The following is a 25,469-nucleotide window of genomic DNA, read 5'->3' on the forward strand; positions in this document are numbered from 1 at the left end:
TTCTCATTTATTCCCACTAAGGTCAGAATAAGAAATCTTAGAGACGCCGCCGTTGTTGTGTGCCAGGAGGAAGACTGAACCTTGCAACTAGTTTAGATGTGAGTCACCATGGCGGACGTTTTGCCGAATGACACATATAGGATTTTGTCAATTAAAGTTGGCATGATATGTGTCTTTGTGTTGTATAAATTAATCAATGACACTAAATAACAATATAACCCTAGGCCCACTTTTAAAATATTGTATAGCCACCGTTAAAAAGTATTTTTTCAAGACTAGTTTTATTTTAGCGGTGGGAATAGACAGAATCATAGCTATATTAAGAGGCACGTCAGTAATGTACATCATACATATATATAGGCGCGGTACATCATTGTTAAGGCATATCACAGCTATATATAGATAAAACCATGGTTAAATATTATAGGTCTGTTTGCAGAGAGATAATTATGTTAACAACCGGCAATATTTTATACCCATAATACCAACAATCGATAATATTTTGATCCAAGCTCTGTCTACACTATCAAACTTTATGTGACAAAAAATGTGCTGTGCCCATATATGGACATGATGATGTCATATCTTTACCATATTTGGATATATCACTACCATATTTGGGCATATCACATTTTTTTTGTCAAACTAGTTTGATAGTGTATACAGAGATTTACAGATTACATCAAAACTTTAGTTAGGTTAGCGTCAATTAGGTGGTCAATTATTTAAGACTGTATTCTTTGATTTTGTTACCGTATCGTATCAAGTTTGTCCCAAAAAATCAGCTAATTTTATCACGATTCAAATAGTTTACTTGAAGGCATATGCTTATCATCTAATTAGAACTGTAAACTTTACTTTACGCTGTGGTCAACATTAAATTATTCTATTTTGATAGGCATATAATAATGCACTTCTTCGGAAACCCCATCTGTTTTTTTAAGGAAACTAGTCTATGAGTTCATGTGTAATAATAATAAGATGTACACACTCTCTAAAGTTAAAAGTAAAATAATTCTATAAGCTAGGATGTTCCCAAATTTGTATTTACTACTTTATTTCAAACTGAAATGATATTTATTATATATACCATAAGGTCCTACTTACAGAACCACAGATAATAAGCCTAAGGATCTGATGTAAAATAATGAATATGATTTACACCAGGGTAAATCTCCCTGCTTACACCACTGGCATGTGTTTAGTGTTCTGTTATTTTGTTGTACTGTGGTATGACAAACAATAAAAAATACTGTACATTACGTAAGAGCAAGTCATTACGTCATATGCATAGCCAGGTGGTGGTTTCACTTAGAACAGTACCTCCTTACTGAGTATGCACAGAATAATTGTACATTACAGTACACAGGAATTTACTAAATTAGACTTGCAAACAAAAATAAATCCATAAATATCCTAAGATAACTAAAAAGAAATGAAAGAAAAAGCAGAGGAACCATTTACATCGTTCAATTCTCCAGCTCTTTGAATAAGAGAGATCGCCAGAACATTATTCACGTGAGCTCGAGTGAAAAAGAAACCTGTCTATCCAATCTATTGTAATCCACGTTTTTGGTAATCTGTGTTTTTACCGTTTGAATAGAAGGTAGTTTGTTGGAAGTTTCAGACAGGGCGGTATGGTTCAAATAATCTAAAATACTGTAAAAAAAAAAAAAAATTAAGTTGGCCTAGGCCTATATTCCGCAATCACGGATAATTTTTATTTTTCGAATAATATTGTACACTGCGATAGTCTACATAACTATATTTACTGTGAGTATCATTATTTTAAACAAGAATATATGTACATATATCACATACCAAAAACCAATTCATTATTTAGTTATAAATTAAAATGTTTCTTGAAAATGTGAATAAATATACCGGTACAATTGGAAATCTTGCGGCATAATACTGTACAATAGTACTGTCTTAAAACAGGCTGTTATGCCAACATTTAAGTTAGTACAATTTGCAATAAGTTACGAATGTTGATACTTATAACGTATAAAGTGCAATTTACACAGACGAGCGGTAACGGTAATAAAAATATAGATTCCTAAAGCTTGGTTCCCACTAGTGACGCAACCTACGCAACGCAACGTAAGAAAATGGCCTTTCAATTTGTGCTGCGTGAAATCAAACCTGCGATGTTTGCAGCACTGTTTGTCGTCGGTTCCCACTTGTGATTACGCCACACAGCACTTTGCGTCGATACGTAGATGCGTTGCGTTCTAGTGAGAACCACGCTTTATAAACATCTACACACAACGCGCGGAGCTGACGGGCGGTTTCCGCTGAGGATAGATACAGACTCTAAAGCTTGGTTCCCACTAGAACGTAACGCAAGGACGTAAACGCAACGCAAGCGTTTTAACCAATGACAAGCGAAGTTATAGACAGTTAGCAATCACAAGCGAATAAACCATCGCTTGTGATTGGTCAATTCACTTGCGTTGCGTTACGTCCTTGCGTTGCGTCGCTAGTGGGAACCACGCTTACGTGGGGACAAGCTACGCGGTTGCCCGCTTATCGCTACCCTCGTCTGTGTAAATTGGTCTAATGATACTTAAATCATGCTTAAATCGCCTGTCGTCGTGTCGTCGTCATTAAAGAGCTTTCAATTGTACGACGACCTAAAATGTGAGATTTGTGACGTCATACTGAGGTAATATTCGCATACGTTATGGTTTTTCATTTACTTTAAACCTAATGACTTTTAGGTTCATATAAGACATCTATTGGGCATTTCAACCTTTTTGGGTGTACGATAGTCGCGAAAAAAAAAAAATCTAAATCGAGATTTTATAGAACAGGACTTGGGACATATGACGTAATATCATCGTAAATCAAAAGCTTTATAGAGTCTCAACATCAGCTTCAGCATCATCACTTTGTACGTCATTCACGTCATAAGTACAGTTCAAAGGAGGAACATCATATCTGTTAATATTGTTATTTGATATCATAATCGAACATCACTGTCATCATCACAAATCACAAAAAATGATTAAAATCCCTCTCATAGTCATCATCATCATCTTTCATTTATATCATCATCAGCAGCATTATCATAATAGGTCATCATTATTTCAACATTACGCGTTGATAAATCGGTGTTTTATCATTGTTCATTTTCCATGAGTATTTTAGCCAGTCACCAAACGCGTCGTGCAGCAAATTATTGGTGACGCGTTTCTTCTTTCGATCAAGGTGATTGCTGTAAACCGATGTTCCTGCATCGGGACGGCAGACAATTCATCGCATTTTGGCGCTAACGTTACGATGGATTGTTTGGTTTCCTCCCAGAACCAGCAAGATCCTCGTCATCTGTGGTCAACAGCGTGTTGTCGAGATTGTTACCAGAGATCATTGTGTTGAATTGAGTCGTTTTGCCCAAAGCCACCTGTAACTCAATGATGTCACGACGTAAGTTTGCTATCATATTTAGAACGGCTTCTCCGACAGCAGATTCACCCTATAAATAAAGCAGTATTTTATTAAAAAAAATTCTTGATCTAAAAAATAATCAAAAAGTAAAGTAGGCGTACAAAAATAGATAATTATCTTACCTTAGGACCTCTTGGACCGGGGACACCAGTTTCACCCTGTACAAATAAATGGTAAGATAAGTTAATGTAAAGGATGCCTTAGAATTCATGATATCAACAAAGATATTATAGTATAAAGCATCCGATTATGCACCCTAACTGACTACTATTGAAAGTCATCTAGAAAAGAATGTGTATTAAGTAATTTTAATGCACATGTTATTCTTGTCACTAAATTCGTATCTAGACGACTTTCAATAGTCAGTTAAGATCTATCTAGTGACAGCTGCAAAATCGAGTGCATACCCCTCAATAGATCATTGGCGAGCTTCTAAAATTAGGGTTGCTGTGGGTTTGATGGGAAGGTATTTTAATTGTGCGCAGGCTTTGTAATACATGCACACGTACTTAAAGCGTGGTTCCCACTAGAACGCAACGCAGCGACGTATCGACGCAAAGTGTTGTATTGCGTAATCACAAGTGGGAACTGACGACGCAATAATGCAGCAAACATCGCAGGTTGGATTTCACGCAGGGGGGGGGGGGGGGAAACACAATTATTAGAAGGGGATTTGCTTAAGTTGCGTAGATTGCGTTATGTTGCGTCGCTAGTGGGAACCGAGCTTTACTTTGTATTGCTCAGACGCTTTCGTTACGCAATACCTGTACTCGAGGTTATAGTTAAAGAATATTTCGTTATTCTACATGATGCATATGGAATATAGTCATCATTTACTATTGGAAAGTTACTCACCTTCTGGCCAGATTTTCCTGGGGGACCAGACCGTCCCTAAAAATAATTAAGAATTCATTCAGTATAGTATAACATGTCGTCTCTTTAGTGTATCTCTTGTTGGTATCTAAAGGCCAACTCAAACAGTGTCGTAAAAGACGAGGTCCGACGAGTCGTCTCGTCGGGAGAAAATTAAACATGATTAAAGTTCTCGCAACGACGTACCTCAATACTACATCTGACGCTATCGCAAGACGACTCCTTTCGTAGTTAACGACGACAGCACCGACGAGTCAAGACTTTCGTCGGGCCTCGTTGTACTGTCTAAGTTGGCCTTAAACAGCATACACAAATTTACAAAAATATAAAAATAAAACTAAGCCTAAATCTAAAAAAAAATCTGAACAGGTCTAGTTCAAGCATATTAGAGTACCTTTTTATAACCACTATAGTCACATTAAATCAACACAAACGTACCTGTGGTCCTCGTTTGCCTCGTTTTCCGTCCATAATTTTGGATGTCGTTGGAGTTCTTCCTGGTATACCAGGAAGTCCAGGCACCCCCGGTGGACCAATACGACCCTTCAATCCTCTCTCGCCAGGAAAACCACGTAAACCGTGCTCACCCTTGTCACCCTTTATTCCTGTATATCCTATAGGTCCTGTATGACCTCTTTCTCCTCGGTAACCTCGTTTACCCTCAATTCCTCGAAATCCCATTTCTCCTTTCTGACCTCTTAGACCCGCAGGACCTGGTGGTCCTTGAGCACCAGGTAACCCAGACTGACCTGGTGGACCTGATAACCCAGGTGTACCCGTTTCACCCTTAGTCCCTGGTGGACCTATGCTACCCGGCGGTCCTGGAAAGCCCTTTGATTCTTTTTGAGGTGCAAAGTTGATCTTTGGTTCTTTTTCTTTGGCGTTTTCTTGTTGTATCATGAGAAGTAGCTGGAATTAAACAAAATCAATATCATTTTGGTCAATTTATAAAATAGCAATCTGTGGTTTACGTGGCTAGCTGTTAACGTATAATGGAAGAATCAGATAGGTGACAAAAAAGGTTAATTCAACTCAAATCACCGATGTTCAAAAGTCAATCAACAAAGAACAGAAGGGCTTTTTATATGGGCCCGATCAGGCTTAATTATTTACAGGATGTGCTACCTACCAAGTTAGCGACAATTGTAAGCCTACCCATGAAACCAACTTTCTCGGGTGAATAACTAACAAACCATGTAACATCTTCCTACCTTCTTTTCGACGTCCTGAACCACTGTATGTAGAAATGTAAAATTACGACAACTTGCATGGCAAACGTCTTCCTCTTGCTCTATACTCTTTGATTTTGCTGAGGAACAGATTAAAATGATAATTGAAAAAGGGTGATTGAAACAATATTGTACCACTAATCCTTAATCTTAAAGCGAAACAGCTATAGTAGTTAAGTATTGTATCATACTAAAAAATAATAGGAGTATTGGTTGGTATATTGTTTCAAGGTTTGCATGACGAAACCAAATGTTGATATAAGTTTGCGGTACACCACGGTCTGAAAAGAACTGTTGAGTTTCTCGACGTTTGATCAATATTTTTTGATTGTCCTCAGGAGTGAGAATTCTCAAAGTATATTGATCAAAACGTCGATAAACTGAACAGTTCTTTTCAGAACTAATATACGTGGTGTACCGCAAACTTTATATCAACAGTATTGGTTAGACTCGGCTTATGGCCTGTGATGTAATGTCACATAATGAGACATAAGTGACACTGTATTACAGAGTTTGCCGATGACACTGGTCAAATTATACATTAAGAGCGTACTTACGTAATTCTATACAGCTTCTTCCATCTACTGCCACTTTGAAACCATGGTTACACGAACATCGATAGCTACCTATGGTGTTGATGCACAATTGTTCACATCCCCCATTTTTAAATCTACATTCGTCCAAATCTGTAAATATTTATCATAACATATAGGCCTATGTATGTTTTCATTATATTGCTATTTTTATTATTTCCATATGTATCGTCATTGAATCGAGACGCCGGGAGGTTAAGGCAGGGCGTCGCAAAACCGAAGCCATATAAGATCGGCACAGTTTCGAGGCTCTTCTCGACCATAGTTCTGGTGGTCAAGCCAAGCTTAAGCTACAACTCCACCACAAAGAAAATCATATTTATTTCACCAGTTAATGTGTAATCTTTACCAACCGTCCACAACATAATCGCATGCTGCGTATAACTTACCAACGCAGTAAGGTGAAAGACCAGCTCTATATTTGGTTTTGTCGAACATAAAGCCAGAGTAGCAGGTGCACAATACCCGTCCAAAGTTATTCGTGCATTGCTGCTCACACGGTGTATCAGCACAGACGTCCATCTCTAAGAACATAATAAAATCAACTCTATAATGAAAAAGTTTATACGACCAAGTGCAAATATGGCATCTTCAGGCGAAAGATGGCACTAGGGGGCCTACTGAAAAGAGTGGACGTAAAAGAACCAATGTAGGCCTTTTGCGTATACAGTAGGCCTAGTCAGTAGACGAGATGCCCCGCAGTTTATTTCTCTAGATATTAGTACCATACGCGAATTGAGTGGCATTTGTCTTTACGGTCTTTCTCTATATACCATTCACAGCAAGTTCTTTTTGGATCCTAAACCACTGGTGAAATGGTATTCAATATGTAGCAGTATCTTTATTATATATTTATTATGTTTTATCATGAGTACAATATGATAGAAGAAATATTTCTGCGATTAATAAAGACCATTCTAATACTAATAGTTTGATATCTTGAATGACATTTCTACATTGTCTACAGAGTCTTTTGAAAATAAAAAGGGCATCGTAGGCCTTAACATGCGTATGCAATGCTTAATATAAAACTTTCAATACACAGAATGATTCTTTGACTAACGATAAACATACTGACCATACGTCAATCATACCTTCTGGGATGCAATGTCCGTTAACATATTGGTACCCGGCACAACAGCGCTTTCTAAAAAAGAGTACAGATTTATGCAGTGTCTCATTATAATACAGTATACAGTAATATGGTTACAGTTATTTTCCATCATGTCTTTAACTCTGTAACACAACTCTTCCATACGATTATATAGCGCAGTAATGTGCAACATGTGTTACGCCCACTGGACCAATTGTGTCTTATGAATAAGGGTTGTCCATAGTGTTAATAATAATAATAATAATAGGATTTTTATAGCGCACATACCACTCAAGAGTGCTCAAGGCGCATTTAAAAAAAAAATAAAAACAAATCATACAAATGCCTGACAAATAAAATGCAATTTCTTTGTGTTAAAACATATATCATGTTCCTTTAATGTGTGTCTATAATTTCACGAGTTTAAATGTTAATATTTTAAATTTTATTGCGTACAGTATTGCAATGTATAAAATGTATACTGAAATACAACACAATTTATACTCTTTCTACTTACCTTACGCATCTGTCAATTCTTCCGTCTGAACGGGGACAAGGATAAAATGTCGAAATTATTTTACTTCTTGGACATATTTCTGCAAGTTCAGTTCTATAGAGAAATATGAATTGAACATAATTGAAACTAGAAAAGAACAGAGTGTATTTAAAAACCAAACAATGTTTGCAGTTTCGAACGGGCGCCCCCTTTGGCTATTACATCACAGGGAATTTCCCCTTTTAAGCTATCAATCATTGAGTGGCGTTGGTTTCGTCATCTCTTTAATGGACGGGACCAACGATTGTCGATACTTTTTCTCAAACAAATAAACAAACAAATATTATTATTTATCAATGTATGTGCTGGTTCTGTTATATTTGTAAATATGGATCTGTTGTACAGTAGTACCGTGAATTACCACAAAATCACGACATGTACACATAATTGCGGCTCTATGTAATATATCAATGGCTAGTCTAATTGGGACACTTATCTTAATATCAATACGCTAGTAATTCACATTTCCTATTAAAATTATATTTTCACGTTTATAAATACGTATGCGAGGCCTTGAATTTCTTCTTACGGTCACGGGGAAGGGACATTGTTATCTGGGTCAATTTGATGAAGCGGGCTGTCGGCTAGTCAATCTTTAGCCGGCGGAGTCTATAAACACAGTAATTGCTTATGACACTGCTAGCGGCTGTACTAATGCCATTAAAAATAAACATAATCTCTCGACTGTGGTCTACATCCAAAAACATGGCACAAAGGGCTTAGCAAATGTATATATTATCCTATGAAAGTTGCTCTAGGGTCATATAAACTAGAACGTTTCCTATCCTCGTTAATAATTCCCTTCAGCAACAGGTCTACAGTAGCACGGCCGTAGTTTTAGAATCTATAAAATCGGTTTTATGATATAATCTATGGGTCATTCGGTCATGTGGGAGTTTTCGCAGCTTTCTGTTGTCTTCGGTGGCTGGTACTTTATCATTTATGATATTTTATAATATTAATACAATAGTAGTCTATATTATTTTGTATTGCGATGATAATCAAATGATTGGAGGAAATGTGGTCTCCATAGGAGGGAGTGTGCACCTGCAAGATCACGACTTTAGTGGTACTGTACCGTAATAATCAAAACAGTAGGCCTAGTGACAAATAACAAGTGTATATGTTGACACATCTAGGCCTAACATTTTATACTCTTTTTAACAAAGGTAATATTATAATTGGTTGGTGTTGATTCTAAATCCATTATTTTTGTACAAAATGATTATAATCATTGAACGTTGATATTGAAATATGATTTTTAGATTCAGTTATGTGACGTCATGTCTACTCTTCCAATGTATAATCCCATATACATTAATATCTAGGGTTGCAAATAATTCAATTCGTGTACGCCTATTGGAATTGCAATACTACGCTTGCTCTGTCTAAACATTATCAAACTAGTTTGACAAAAAAAAAAAAGTGTGATGTGCCCATACTGTATATGGTAGTGATATACCCAAATATGGTAGTGATATGACATCATCTTGTCCATATTATGGGCACATCACATTTGTTTGGCACATCAAGTTTGATAGTGTAGATAGAGCTTTGAAAACAAATTATATTCCGACACTTCTGAACATTAATGTGATTAAGCCTATGACTCATTCTTTATTTCGAAAGTGATTAGGATTGGAAACCCTTCTTTCCATTTAGTCTACGGTTTATATTGTCAATATTAACCTTGGTTCCTACTAGGACGCAAAGAAAGGGCGTAAGAGCAACGCAACCCAATTGACCACCAATGACAAGCGACAGTACGGATAATCCATCGCCTGTGATTGCTCAAGTTACTAAAGCTTGGTTCCCACTAGTACGTAACGCAAGGACGTAAACGCAACGCAAGCGTTTTAACCAATGACAGGCGAAGTTATAGACCGTTAGCGATCACAAGCGAATAAGCCATCGCTTGTGATTGGTCAATTCACTTGCGTTGCGTTACGTCCCTGTGTTGCGTCGCTAGTGGGAACCACGCTTTACGTTGCGCTTACGTCCTTACGTTGTGTCCTAGCACTGAACCAAATTTTACAGCAGAAACCTTTACTTTATTTTCACATAGGCCCACAGACAATAATTCTAATAGACCCGGAGACGAGAATTAATACGTTGTAGGGATACATTTGTGTAACCTCGAGACTTTTATTCTACTTTTTAATTACCTGTGCAAAAGTGTGTAGAAATACCAAGGTTGACAGTCGAGCATTTAGATCCTTGAAATTGCCCATTCATTCATAAAATATTAATTTAAAGGAAAGCCTCGCGCGATTGCAAAGTTTCATCAACTCAGCATGACCTACAGTAAGAGCATACGTCTTATCAACGGAACACACATTGATGCAACAACATATTTCAACAATATTCTCAGCGTTCCCGGTTGACCTGAACATTTTCGTATTAATACACCAGTTTATTGTTTTAAATGCCTTGATGAATTCTAAATGACCTAACGTACCTTTGCCTGGGCACTGCTAATGTTAAAATAATGTTAGCCATGAATGTATCGTACTGATTGAGAACCTATCACAGAGAGACACGGAATGGTACAATGTAATGTGTTAATCTGTTTTAATGTATGGCTTATGTTTACAACACATTGCCTAATGAAATAACTTAATTATTAGTCAAAGAGCATTGTCCTCTATTAATTTTACTATACTTCCAATATTATGTCATATCATTCTATATTAATTATTATCAATGAATATCCAATAATAAGTAATGCGAATGTTTGTTTGGGTTATTTAGTATTTTTGGTAGAAAAATACGAAGGTATTACACAATAATACACTATTTTACTTTAAAAACACCTTCCTTTTAGTTTTATGTACTGTTATTTCTAACAACAAATATTTTGTATTGAATTGAACATTATCTTTTTTAATAGGTCCATGATGTGTACTGTCACTAGATTATTTTAAAATGTATACAACATACATAATATTTTTACTTATTGATATTTTCGTGACCTACTGACCAACCCATGAACCTACAGTACTACATTATTTGGCTTCGTTTATTTGGATTGATGCCGATCAACGCCAACGTAGTTTTTGGATACCTGTTGTCTGTCTGCTGATAATGAACAATACGGTAGCTGTTCTGTTACATAAAACCTATGGGAAATCGTGTACATCAGGGTGGGGGTGGGTCTTACCCACCGTGCCCGAGCGTTGTTCATGAACACAATTTACCTGCATAATGTTAGTAAATAATGATAAATATAAGTACTTACTTTGCTTGAACGCCCTCTGAAATTAAATCGAAAAATAGAGTTGAAAGAAAAACAAATATCCAATATGTAAACATCATCATAATAAATGAATTAATAATCCTCTAAAAACAGCTTTTATAAAAATATTGAATTGCATAGGGGCGGGACACCGTGTTCACAGCGACTACTGAATTGGCTCGGATACGCTCACCGTAAAATGACCGATGTTTTAAAAACTGTTAAATCACGGCTGTTCATTGTAAAAATGCTGAATGAGCCAATAAACGCGAAGCATTTGCTCTTTCAACTGGGATTATAAAAGTGAAATATTCTTCAAACATTTCTAAGGCATGACCCCCACGGTCCTCGGATCGCGACTGAGTATTCACCAAGATACAGGTTACTAATAATACGGCGGCCGGGACAATGTCACAGGAGGAATAAAGCAATTGTTCAAAATATCAATCATTTTCCGATTTTCCACCTGCTCGTCTTCACAAAGTGAGGATATAAGAGCATCCGAATATTAATGTCTGGTCACATGACCTATCTTGTGTGGTTAATAACTATACTTTGAAATCCAATGTTTTCAGTGCCGAAATGAAATTATATCGACATCGTAATTTAATAATTGGAATTATCCGATACAAATTTAATAAAATTTAATTTATAATTCAGTCATACAGAAATTGAAACATCTAGTACAAAACTAATTCAAAAGTACGGTTTTTTTAGGATGAATAAATATTTAGTTGTCTCATAAAACAGGAGCAGCACCTGTTCGATTCATGCCTGTGTCAAAGCACACCCACAATTATAAACGGTACGGGCTAGCTTGAGGGGTAATTAAGTACTGAGGGGTAATTAAGTACTGAGGTGTAATTAAGTACTGAGGTGTTAGTGCTGAAAAAAAGTCAGTGTTTAATTATTTCGATGGATGATGAGTGCAGGTTACACATGCGCCGATTACTTTGTGTAAGACTGCCATGCTTCTTGCACTACTGTGAGCTTCATTTAAAAATGTTACAAAGACAAAGGAGAAAAATGTTTGGTGGTTGATTAGAGTTTAGTTAATTATCAGTCAGTTGATTGGTGTGTTTGTTGAGTTGGCTGAGTGGGTGATTGGTTGATTCTGATTGGTTGTGAAACTTTAGGCCTATAGAAACGTGTTGTAGCGCAATCTTGCATCTTTTTTTACATCTTTTACATACGTTAATTTATGGAACTAAAAGTAGTTTCTTGATAACCAAACTTTAGTATACAGTACATCCAAATGTTGTTGAAAAGGAACCTATGCAAAAATGTCGTCTGTTCTAAAACCCTCAAGGCGTCGACGTATCCTCATCACAAGTGTTTAGTACACGGTCAATTGTTCCGACACATGAGGGTTACGCCAAATTTGATTACATCTGCGGTTGGTATTTTGAAGTAGGCCTATGTAACAAGCTCGATCATTCATACCATTAACAAAACTGCGGTCGTGAAAATAGACAAAAAATCATTGGAGCTGAAGCAAATGATGTGGTTTCTATGTCTCCAAAGTCGGCGAAACAAAGCGTATACATATGTCAGTCTAAATTTTCATTTATTCATTTATGGTTAATTTAAATATATATATAAAAATGCAATGTCATCGTCGGGTAACCGTATTGCTCTTTAAGAATGGGGCCGGATTTATTTCAACTTTCATATCGCCCTAAGAAAGCAAGTTTGTCAGATCCTAAATCTGACAAATCAGTAGAATGAAAATAACCAGGTTATAAAGTTTTAGTTTTTTTTTGGTTAGCCATCAATTGACCATCTCTGGACAAGACACTGTCAAGATATTGATAAGATTCTGCTTAATGTCGTCCAGTGGTCAGAATTACTCAGTTTTATCAATTTCTTGGAAATATATACATGACTAAAACTCTGTCTACACTATCAAACTTTGTAACAAAACAATGTGATGTGCCCATATATGGACATGATGATGTCATATCACTACCATATGTGGTCATATTATTACCATATTTGGGCACATTTTTTGTGTCAAACTAGTTTGATAGTGCAGCTAGCTTAAAAAAAGAAAAATAATGAACTGTATGGATGATGACACCATATGAAAGTAAAGATAATAGTCTACTGTAGGGCCTATGTGGAAATAATAATGATAACACCAGCAATTTATCTATTTCCTAAGATAATCGATGTTACTCTAACATACAGATCCAAGATTCACCTACATGGTAGGCCTATCATAAAGTGTATTTAAACTTTCTTAACACATATTATTTGAACATAATATGAAAATATAATTGTGAAACATGATGCGCATGTCTGTATCAGAGACTGTACAAATTGAAGCTGTACAAACAATTTGGTGTTGATATATAATTTATTTATATTCATATTTTTAGTATAATATTTTAACAATTGCTTTTCTCTATGTTTTATAAATTATGTTTATATTACAGTCTTATTGTAAAGTACATAATACCATAAATTAAAAGACAGATAATACAACAGATAACAATAGTATTTATTTCTATTCATTAGTATAATATAACTTGCTTTTCTATATAATGATATAATTAAGTCTTATAAATTCTGTATATATAATGTTATATATTACAGTATATTCTTATTGTAAATAAAATCGGTATAAAATTGGAGCAGTTTAAGGAAAACAACAAGAAACATGTGACTAGGCTTACACCAATGAGTTCAACGACTCACAGGGCATATCCAGAGTTTTGTTGAAAGAAGAGGGGGAGTTCTTATAGGAAAAATTGGTTGCCAGTATCTCAAATAAAATTAAGGTATTTTCTGAATAACTAGAGCTGTAAGTACACGAGGTCAACAAAACTTCACATCTTAAAACAAGCCAAGATCTTAGGAGCAATAAGATTGTCACCAGTTTTGCTGTCTTGATCCTGCTCTATGCTTTTGGTGGTAGAACAAGTCTTCTCAGATAATGACAATTAACCTGTCCCAGTGTAAACAATTTTGAGCACAAAAATCGGTACATCTTTTGAGGTGGTTACCCTGGTTCACACCGCCTGTTGTGGGTATATGACAGAGTGCCTGTTAAATGGCTGCAGGACATGACGTGAAAAGAGGCGAACAGAAAGAGTAATTATTGTTTGGTTTCAGATCAGACAACAATTCAATCTGGTTAAATTCTGAACATGTATATACGGGCCCCAATCAGGACATTGCTAATTATGTCAACATATTACACTTATGTGATACAATTCACACTCTATTGCTTTCCAAGTTCAGGTGCTACACTGTGAAATGTAAACTGTCTATGTAGACTCCTTATCAATGTATTCTGCATATATTATCATTTGCGGTCCTTATGAATGCACTGAAATTAATAACATTTAAATTATTTAAAATAGAAAAGGTTACCATAAAAAAATAAAAAAAAAAATCCCCAAAAAAGGACTTTTTTAAAGGAGATTTAATTATGTAAGTTACAGTAATGTTAAATTATGTAAAAAACACATATTTCCACAACCTTGTTGTTGAAGGATAGCTATTACTACATAGTTATATAAATAGTATTTATTTGGTCACCACTAACCAGGAGTGAGAATAGCTTAAACATATTCTACACTCACTTAATATAAAGTACAGTATACACAAAAACCTGCGTGTGTGTGTGAAGGAATGAATACTGTTTGATATCATTGTATAGGTTCTAACATAAAACATTTTTAAAATGGTGTGAAACATTGCGTTGTTCTATGATTTTACCAAATTAATATGGGTTGAATTTTAGTGTCAGCTTAGATTATGAAACTAGATGTGTAGTAGCGTAGACAATCCGTCCCGTGAGATTCTCCCATGTGTGAAACTTTTAGTTTCTTTTTCAAAGTTTTTCTTTTGCCTTTTGATATAGTATGACCCACGTTACTCATGTATGTTGTCGGCGGAGCGAGGTCACGTTGGTAGCCACTTGGGATGAGCCCCTCGGAATCGATCCTGCTCAACGATTAGTTGATAATGTACAGTACACTACCATTCCATATATGAGTCATAATTACTTTTTTTTTCATGCAGGAATTTCTGTTTATATTTTACGGAGCAGGTTATACCCAATAAAATTGTGTTTAGGGGTAGGATCAACTGTAGTATACCTTTTGCATGAAGGAGGAGAAAGATACAAGGTAACTAATAGTGTTAATCAATCAATCAATCAAAATCAACATTTATTTCCAAAATGGTGGCGTCACCAAAAAAGCAAAAGCTTGTGCCAGGGACACCAAAACAAAACATTCAAAAGCAAACAAAACATATAAATAAGACACAAAAATGAAAATAACAATAAAACTAGAGTCTGAATAAAAATATAAAATGGGTACTGGGAAATTAAAAATATATAAAGAAGATATATTGAAGAAATATCAAGGCTCAAAATAACTATATTAATTAATACTAAAAAAAGGTAGTAGCTTCTTAGGTTTAGTCTTCCACCCACTTCCTTAATGATAGAAAACCCGGACATAACCCAAAAATACTTTTTCTTCATGTACTACATAAACGACACCATACATAGTTTATTATTCTCCATTATAAATAACTTATAAATTCAACTGGATGAAAAGTAAATTATAGTATAAAAAAGGATTTAGTATTAAGATTAGTACATATTTAAAATTATCTAAAGATCATGTCAGGATTAACAACCATTATATGAAAGAAAAAATAAGACTCCTGCTGAGAGGATTATTGTCCAATGATATAACTCATAATACTTAAATCATAAGAATATTCAATGGTGTCTTAAAACAAAAATAGATAGAGAAGTGTGTACTGGGCTAGTGGGAAAATTTTAGAAAATGGGACAGAATTTAGAGAGTGCCGGGTAGGATAGAGAAAGTAATTGGTTTGCATGTTTAATTGTTGGACTCAACCCGAATTACTTAAGCTATGTCTACACTATCAAACTAGTTTGACAAAACAAGTGTGATGTGCCCAAATATGATAGTGATATGGTTAAATATGGTAATATGATATCATCATGTCCATATACTGTATGGCAACATCACATTTTTTGTCACATAAAGTTTGTAGACAGAGCTTTCAAATGAATTCCAGAATTTTTTGGAGGAAGCAGACCATCCACTCTACTTAAAAATTATGGGTGCCATAAAAAATGAATGAATGTAAGATATGTTTTTCTGGCACACATGACCAATCTTACTTCCATTTTTTGGAAAATAAAGGAATTATAACGTCCATGTTGCACCACTTGCGCGGCAGATAACCAAACTCGTCAAAGTGATGAGTTTCATGTCTAGTATTGTTTAGTGTGTATACAACCTATGCCTGAATTATTTAAATTACATTTCAAATACAGGGGTGTATGTAGGCCTACCAGACATTTAACATTAATCGCGACATTAGTACTACATGACTAGTACTACATTCTAATTACTGAACATAGATCTTTCCATAGAAACATTAGTCACATGACATGACCAATGTCATGCCCAAGGGATGAAGCACTACCAACCTCATGTCATAACTATTTAAATACAGTTCACAAACTTAAATTATGACATATGTATGACATTAATAATAATTATTACAACAGCACTTTTAAGTGCTTTATTTTTCTCTTGAATTGGAGACTCCAAGATTTAATGTATAAAACCAGAAAACGTGACATGTTGTCGTCTGTAAAGTTATACGTTGAAAGTTAACTGAGATAAAGCATAGCTGATGACAAGATTTTTAATTTAAAACATTTAATTTTTAGATTGATAAAGACCTTGTAATATCAATCATAACTCAGCTATATGATTGACAGTTCCCCATCCAGTCTACCCGCTAGGTTTGTAATACTACTGTGTTAATACCCTATAGTTTTTTCCTATCTTGGTTCCCACTAGGATGTGAATTGAGGAATAAAAAGTGATGGATTATTCCAAATTGCGATTAGTCAATTTGCTTGCATTGCAGCTTATGCCATTGCATTGTGTCCTAGTGGAAACCAAGATTTAGAGTACAATAGAACCTCTCTTTTGGAACAGAACTAAGCAGGGGACATCCCTATTAATGTGACAGTCCAATTAAGAGGACAAAGAAAGAGTGGGAAATAAATGTTGTAACAGCCAACTTCTATTCAGGGGACATCAGTCATACTGTATTTCATATGAAGAATTTTTCTTGGAGGCACAAGCAATATCAAACAGAAAACTGTTCTTACTCCAAAAAGTCACAGAAACTAGGTCTTGGGTATTCAAAGTTTTTTTCTGGTTATTTTTATTATATAATTTGATATTAACAGTCAATTTGAAATATAACTATGCCGAACGGAAGAACAAATTAAATTACACATTCATATTAGTACCATCTCTCGGCCTTCTCTTGGGAATACAAACTGGCATTATGCCATTCCTAACTAAATATTTAAGTATGCCTAATTAAGTCCACTATATTTCTGATATGATAAGTCTATACATATGAATAGAAAATAATTGTTTTACGAAGACAGTATAACTATATTCACATAGACAGTGATAGTAATAGTTTTGTTTAATATGGAACATATATAAATATTTTTAAATAAAAAAATTAAATTTTTAAATCTATTGTGAGTGTACTATATCACTATGTTTTAAACACTACCCAGACTTTAACAAGAGTGTCATATCAACTAGGCCAGGGAAGTATTAGGATTATGAAACTGGGACAGTCAACAGAGCAGCCAGCAAGGGGGTTAGGTGTACACATTATAATAAAAAGTGCACAGCTGAACAGGGTCCCACAAATAAGTTCAAATAAAGTTTGAACGGTCACATAGAGAATAGATAGAGTTGTTATAATTATATCAAATTCCACATATCTCGGCCATCGCACAAATAAATTATTGAAAATTGACCAATAAAATATCTGGGTTATTAGATATTTTACATCTGGGTCAATATTAATAACAAATTATTATTTCTGATTTCAAATCAGTTATAAGTGACCAATCATATTCAGAAATCACTATGTGGAAATTTAGATTAATTAACGATTTAAGAAGAGATTGTTGATAATTTATACAATAAGTGCCCTTTTAGCTAATGAGAATAAATATTGTTAAATTATATTATTCTATTACTACAGTACTTTCTTTCTTTTATTTATTCATAAATATAAAGTAAACATTGTAACATAAATAAAACATAATCTATCAAGGAAAGGGCTAAAAAATAGTTTAAAATAATCAAGTTCAGTCCCTAAACATTGATATATAAATAGTTATAAATAAATTAGGGCTACCTTTCTAAAAATTAAATACATATAACATTTTTTTTAACAAACTTTCTCTAAAATATATATTACTTTTTTTAGGGAGAACTCACGGAAATCCACCCTGCTTGTCAGTGCAAACAGTTGTATTTGCAAAGTTGTCATTTAATAATAGTCAAATGCTCGAGTCAGGTAGTAAGTTCAAAGGATTTTTCTCAGATATTAGTTAGAATGTAGGACAGAAATGACAATATACGAACATGAACTATGTTTGTACCATCACAGCTGTAAAAACATATAGCCTGGAAGATCTCCATTGAATGACAGTAACATACTGCATGTTAACTATGGGCCTGTTTGTTAGTAACATTTACCAAGACATGGGCACAATAATCATGAACTGTGGTGGGTAGGAACCAACTTACCTAGGTATGAATAAGTTAGTCTAAACAAGCCGTTCAATTATATAAATCATGGGTTTACTCATTGTCTATATTCTTTGTTAGTATAAAATGTGATATATTTGTCTGCTACATCACATAAATTATCTAATCTCATCCAAACCACTAAAATAACACTTGTAAAACATATGTCTAAAAGTAGTTAAATTAATAATTGTTAAATTGGTATGTTGCTATTAGTTTAAACTTAGTTGAAGAGCATGTTTTATTTATAGAATTATTTAATGTATCTATTGTTATTTAGTCGTTCTGTTATTTTTAAATTCCAGAGACACTAGACGGGCTTGTTAAGCCTACTGCATTAAATAATGTAAACAAAAGCAAACACTAATATGAAAAAATGAGGTAATTGTGGAACCTATCACAACGAAAATTAACTAGCAAGCATGTGCTTTGCTTTGTGCTCTGCTTTCTTAGAGGTGGGTATCTTAGATAAGTGGTTGTATAGACAAAATCATCTACACAGACGTTGAAATATGTACCTGTGAGGTCTGGCTTTTTCATGCCATGCACAAATATACATGCATATGTGTTTAGATTAAATCTTTATTATTTAACCTAAACAAATTCTAACCTTTTGAAAACATTGAAAGGCCAATTTTTTGACAAACAACTGGATTAGGGAATTAATTTTTCCAATATAACAATTACACAGGAAACTTTATTTTGTTCAGTATTAAGATTTTAACAGGCTGGGTTTAATTTGTAAAGGTCTTACACTGTAGCTTTACATAAATACCTAGGGAATTCGATATTCTAAATCTAGATATCATAGTATGTTTATTTCCTTCGGCCACGGGGTTACCTTGTACGCGCATGGTGAAAAGTCAAAACGTCAGATTTGTATCTATCATGGTTAACATTACATTCACTTCCTGAGTATCAATGACTATTTTAAAGCAGATAATATTACAATGGTTATTTTAAAACAATGGTTATTTACATCAACAAATTAATTCAATTTTAAATAAAAACGATGCCAAAAAGGAGGACTCCTTAATTGTAAACCGATTCTTAGGTGTTACTGATTAATTGGATCATTCGGATTAGTTTTTATTGAATTTTTTTTTATATAGAAATTTGTAATACAAACAAAGTTTGTTAGATTCAAAACAATTTCTGTTAAATTTTAAAGAAATTAGACATTTTAAAAAATAAAATAAAATACTCTAGGAACGTGTAATGCACTTTCAGATATCAATTGAACAGATGATCAGTGCACTTCATAAGTTGTTGCTTGATATATTCCAAATGATGTGGAAAATTTGTCACCTTAAAATGCACCCATATCACACCGTGTGCACCCTTCAGAGGAACACCCATATTGTTTATTGGTGAAAGGCTTCAAAGGGGCAACAATGCGATCCTATGGCAATATAAAAGTAGCTATCAACTTTCAAGTTCATTTACAAATTGTACTTTTACATTGAAATAGATAAAAAATTTCTTGAATGGGAAGTTAAAAAAAAACTTTGATTATAATAATATTATATAAAAAAAATAAAATAAAAACAATTACAAATACATTTGACAGAACCCTATGGAAAGTAATTACAAATTCGGAAATGGATAAAAAAAAAACAGATGTGAATAACTTCTGACTTCTGCTTTTGATTAAAAATATACCAGCGAGGTATCCTGACAATAAAGTATGGTAGTTATCATTTCATAAATACAACACAATTTAACTTGTACGAGGATCAAACAATAAAAGGAATAAAAATTAAAGTAACCGAACACAGAAAGACCCAAAATAACTGAATGAGTAAATTACAAGGCAACTTGTAAATACAATAACACAAATGCCATCTTACTAATATGTATACGTGGTTGGTTAATTTCTATAATTCATAATTTTGCTTGAAGAGGTCGATTTTGTGCAACATGTATTATTTAAAGACACTATCTACCTTATACCCAAATACTGTATGCCAGTCACTGATCTCGATTTTTAATAACCCATATTTTACCATTATCTTATATATATTTTATTTTTTAAATAAATAGAGCACTATCAAGCCAGATATAAAACTGATCCAATCCACTTACAATGCTAAGATTTGTATATTCAACATACACCGTTTGGGCATGCATCTGTACATGCATGTACAAAGCTGCTATGCAAAGCTCTGTCTACACTATCAAACTTTGTGACAAAAAAAAGTCCATGTATGGACATGATGATGTCATATTTAACTACTATATTAGGCACATCACTACCACATTTGGGCACATCACTTTTTTTTTAAACTAGTTTGATAGTGTAGACAGAGCTTTACACAAACTCAATTCATGTACGGAATCGGAATCGTCTGCATCAATAAGATGGTATATGCTATAAATTACCAGCGTTTCACTCTTAACTTTAAAGATACTGAAGTAGAAGGGATCGTCATAAAAATTACAGTAGGCTTACCAAACTGTCAAATAATATTATATTTTACATATATAATACTAAATACAGTTTGTCAGTAACTTTCACTTAAGTTTAGTAGGCCAGCTGATGAGGGGAATTCCACACTTGAAAAAAACATGTTGGTTCAATATATTCCTTATGGAATCATCGCTGTGAGACTAAACAGACACAATTTAAAAAGTCGTTTTTCATTCTTTTTTAAAGTTACAGATAACACAACCTTTTAGCATAATTTCATAACCTCAGATTTTATTAGTCAATTTTTTTTCTGAGATCAGATGCCACATGGCATTTTATGTCAGATCGTAAGTAAATAATTTTATTTGTTAAGACTTATAAAAAAAAGGTTATTTCTACATTGAAATGTAATAATCCTACAAATCATTTTTAGTTTTAATTTCAAGTTTGAAGTGAACCTTATCATTGTGTTTTGATGTTTAAATTGTTTAAAGCAATTTCTTTAATTGTAGCTTTGAGATGCTTTCATGTGAAACAAACATTTGGAGTTGTGGCTTGGTGGTTATGATGCTTGGCTACCACTCCAAGGGTCCTGGGTTCAAGTCCCGTCACATGTCAGGATTTTTTCTAAGGATAAAATGACAACTCCACTCCCAAAGAATTGTAATAAGACTTTGTTTATGTAGAGCATCTTGTGTATACGTTTGTCTTGCAAACTCTGAGGGTACCTAATGATCAGCAATTGCTGGATGGATCACCCTCATTAAATATGGTGTAAAAAAAAATATATATATATATATATATATCTCATGTTTTAACACTATGGCCAATCCCTGTTAGGAGACACCTCATTAATGGGGCACTTTGGTGGGCCCCGAAGGTGTCCACTCAATAGAGGTTCTTCCGTAATACAAAGAAAATATTAAGCAATAAAAAAAAATTCAAAAATTTGTGCTTTTTTTTACTTACTGTTTTTTTCTTTAAGCAGTAACAACATGCCCTGAAAAAAAAAGATATTCTATGGTAATTTTTTTTCCAAATTTGCTGCGTCAGTTTGTGTGTGTAAAATAATTGGTTTACTAATCTAAATATCATCTGACTGTTAGATAACTAGTTCAAAGATAAACATCATTATAACTATTTTAACATTCATGTAATAGTGAGCAAGTTAGCTGTATGACTCATACAAAAATGCATATACAAACACACTTGCTATTTAATATCTATTTGTATTAATGATGTAATATAAAACATAAAAAAAATATATATATAGATAAGTTCAGAAATGTGACACCTACATTATTGGAAGAAATATTATTTTATAATCGGAAATATACACTCGTATTATAACAACCCTTGAAATTAAATTACCTTGTCTAACATTTCAATGGAAGATTCCATAAACTAAGAAAATGGTGAAAAAATAGTTTAAATAAATAAAAATGTATTACAAAATGTTTTCATTTCTTTTTTTTTTAGAAAAGTTAATATAACAAAGCAAAAATTTAATTCAAGGTTTATAATGAAACTCACAAAAATTGTAATTCTTTTTTCCTTATTCATCTAACTTTTTCAATTCTTAATTTAGCTCAGTCATCAATGTTGTAACCAAACATCAAAAACAAAAGTTTAAAATGCTTTTTTAACATCCGTACATTATTAAATCACTGTCAAATATTAATCTTAACTCTTCAAAAACTTAAACTAAAAAACAAAACTATCAACCATTCACAACATTACATTTGGCATTTCTTGTTTCATCAATCACGTTCTGGAACAAATTGATTTCAAATCACAAAGGCCAAAATTAAATCTATCAACGAAAGGAAACAAACAAGCCGAACAAAAGTCTCAAAAGTGGAACACTAAGAATATTGGGAAGGAAAAAGAAAATCAAGTTTAAGAATGAAAATACTTGACCATTCAAAGGAAGTAATCTTGATCATCATGAGAATTGGAAAATTTAACTTAATTTTAAACTGAACGTAACAAAAGTTATAAGATAAAGGGAATATTCACATTATAAAGTATGGTACAGATTTAAAGTGTACAAACAAAGAGAATAAAATAAGTGAAGAGATGTGAAAAATACTCAGAAAAAGTACTCTATAATATTTCGGCTCATAAATTGAAGATAGAGATATATATTTTAATAAGTTTTTGTTATGAAACATATGTTGGTTTAACTATTAAAAAAAGTGTGCACAAACATACTTTATACACAAACATCAAGAAAATAATAACGTTTGAAAATGCTTTGCAAGCATTTTCAAATTAATAAAGTGCAGTTCACATGGCCATTCAAGTTTAAAAAAAAGTTATAACTACAAACTAATATAGTATTAGCATACTACTACAGATTATACAAGAAAGCTTAAGCTCTGTCTACACTACCAAACTTCATTTGACAAAAAAATGTAATGTGCCCATAAGTGGAAATGATGATGTCATATCTCAACCATATTTGGGCATATCACTACCATATTTAGGCACATCACACTTTTTGTGATAGTGGAGACAGAGCTTTAGGAAGTTATTAGTCATTGGTTTCTCAATAGTTGTAAGGTATTGCTATTCTTAAAAAAAAAACATCACAATGACCTCCATTTTGATTCAAGATAATACATTATAAATGAAAGACGAAATAAATAACTGTTAAAATACCAAACAAAATAGCACAAAATGTATTCCTTACACATTTTTCATAGGCTATTAATTGAAAAAAAAAATTGTCTAATAGTCCATATAATTGGAGAGGAATTGGAGCGAATAATTAAGCATTTCTAGCAATTTTCTTATTATTGACAGTTCACTAAAAAAAGTGGTTAACAGTTTAATTCTGCTGGAAAAACAAGTTTGTTACATTTATCCCAGTTATTCCTTATCCTATCTAGGCCAGCCACGACAAGATATGGAAGTATAGCCATATTGTGCGATAGAATCACTCGTCGCCGTGCTAGTTATGAGGAAATAACAGCGAAAGTAAAGTCGCCAAATTATTTTGATCAAGGGCAGACATATCACTATCTGGATAACTCTAAACTTTGCTTCATCGGTTCCAAATATCAGGAAGTCGAAGTTCTTCAAAATCATCAAATTTGACAGTTTATGAGGGAGTTACAGGAAGGATTGTAGATACCATGTGTGATATCAATGTTGAAAAGACAATTTGACCTTTGCAATTCACACCAGGAAAAAAGCAAAAAGTTTTACGACACATACTTCAATAGACTTTTTAGCGACTCATTTACGAACCATGCAAAATCGTCAAGGATTTTTATAGAGTGGTTCTTTATTCCACAAAATGAGAACCAATTATCATGAGATAGGCTGGTTAGGCCAATTTACCATCACTTCTGCAGCTAGGGTAGTCTGGTCTAGTATGAAAAAGTCAGTTCAGAAAAATTGAGGGTTTGTTCAAACCTTTGAACTCATGGCTACAACTTTGATCTTAATTATCTCGATTAGTTTTTATTAAAGCAATGAACAAGTAAGAAGATTTTTAAAACAAAAAACAAAAATAGATTTTAACGATTTCTATTGACACTTGATGTGATATAAAACTGTGCAAATATAAATTAGATAAAAAAAACAATTAAACCTTCGTATCCTCTTTCACATCACTTAGAAAAACTCTGAAGTTTAAACACACTGGAGCAACAACGCTTACGTTTTATAAACTCCTGGGTTTGGCTACGCAATGTGAAAGAGAGTTTATACAAATTATATTTAAAATCGTCAGGTTTATAATGGTAATGGACTGAGGTAGCCAGCATCACAAAAATATTTTTTACTTTTTGAAAAGGTAATTCTTTTCACGTTATTCCTATTACAGTAGAACGCCTTTACACTCCTATTCAGGGGGAACCCTAAGGGAATACTTTCCTAAGAAATGAACATGGGAAAATATATGTTGTAACACTACAACCAACCTCTATTAAAGGGACATTCTTGCTATGAGACACTTTTTGGGGTTTCAAAGGTGCCCTTTTAATTTGTGGTTATACTTTAATAAATAATTCTACTGTGGGAAATTTATACATATTTTACATGAAAATGACTGCAAACAAACACACATTGTGGCAATGGAAATAAAGTGAATATCAAGGGAACAATAACACCAGGTTAGCCTTCCGAAGTCACCTGAACCAGAAACTGCATGGGTACAACTTAAATTTACTAAATGTTCATTCAAGTCAAGATTGATATACTACATCCGGTCGTAATGATTGTAACCGTAACCAATGTTATTAACATCACTGTATTTGACTCTTGTTTAAAAGCACAAATCAAAAGTAAGGAAAAAACAAGAATCTAAAGATTTAAATTAAATTATGAGACAGGTTGATTGAAAGAAATAAATACTTATTGAAAATGAAATAATACCGAA

The 25,469-nt window shown here is 33.5% G+C and overlaps 2 protein-coding genes across 3 annotated transcripts in view; both read right to left on the reverse strand.

The window, feature by feature from the left end:
- Positions 1-1,692: 1,692 nt before the first annotated feature.
- LOC140062531 (uncharacterized) lies at positions 1,693-11,344 on the reverse strand. 2 transcript variants are annotated; one of them, XM_072108784.1, is made up of 10 exons: positions 11,033-11,344; positions 7,756-7,848; positions 7,240-7,292; positions 6,535-6,669; positions 6,110-6,238; positions 5,535-5,632; positions 4,762-5,232; positions 4,306-4,341; positions 3,573-3,608; positions 1,693-3,478 (listed from the first exon to the last, which is right to left on the reverse strand). In XM_072108784.1, the coding sequence occupies exons 1-10, from the start codon at positions 11,110-11,112 to the stop codon at positions 3,281-3,283; spliced, it is 1,329 nt and encodes a 442-aa protein (XP_071964885.1). In that variant the 5' UTR covers positions 11,113-11,344; the 3' UTR covers positions 1,693-3,280. The 2 variants fall into 2 exon arrangements, with proteins under 2 accessions (XP_071964885.1, XP_071964886.1); XM_072108785.1 differs by lacking the exon at positions 11,033-11,344 and having other exon boundaries at positions 6,535-6,692; positions 7,756-7,777.
- Positions 11,345-13,510: 2,166 nt separating this feature from the next.
- LOC140062547 (uncharacterized) overlaps positions 13,511-25,469 on the reverse strand; it is a 28,774-nt gene continuing 16,815 nt past the window's right edge. Inside the window, exons 12-13 of the mRNA XM_072108809.1 lie at positions 22,049-22,079; positions 13,511-14,363 (exon numbers count right to left, since the gene is read on the reverse strand). Coding sequence (XP_071964910.1) covers positions 14,340-14,363; positions 22,049-22,079 — 55 coding nt within the window. The 3' untranslated portion in view covers positions 13,511-14,339. The remainder of the gene's footprint in view (positions 14,364-22,048; positions 22,080-25,469) is intronic.

The sequence above is a fragment of the Antedon mediterranea genome, chromosome 11 (assembly GCF_964355755.1).
Source record: "Antedon mediterranea chromosome 11, ecAntMedi1.1, whole genome shotgun sequence".
Classification (NCBI taxonomy): domain Eukaryota; kingdom Metazoa; phylum Echinodermata; class Crinoidea; order Comatulida; family Antedonidae; genus Antedon; species Antedon mediterranea.

Bases quoted from the DNA above. Each gene is read 5' to 3' on its own strand.
- LOC140062531 (XM_072108784.1), bottom strand. From the start codon at position 11,112: ATGATGATGTTTACATATTGGATATTTGTTTTTCTTTCAACTCTATTT. The intron at 6,670-7,239 runs GTATGATTGACG...TTATGTTCTTAG, and splicing joins CGGACATTGCATCCCAGAAG to AGATGGACGTCTGTGCTGAT. The intron at 5,233-5,534 runs GTAGGAAGATGT...GTTTAATTCCAG, and splicing joins TTCAGGACGTCGAAAAGAAG to CTACTTCTCATGATACAACA.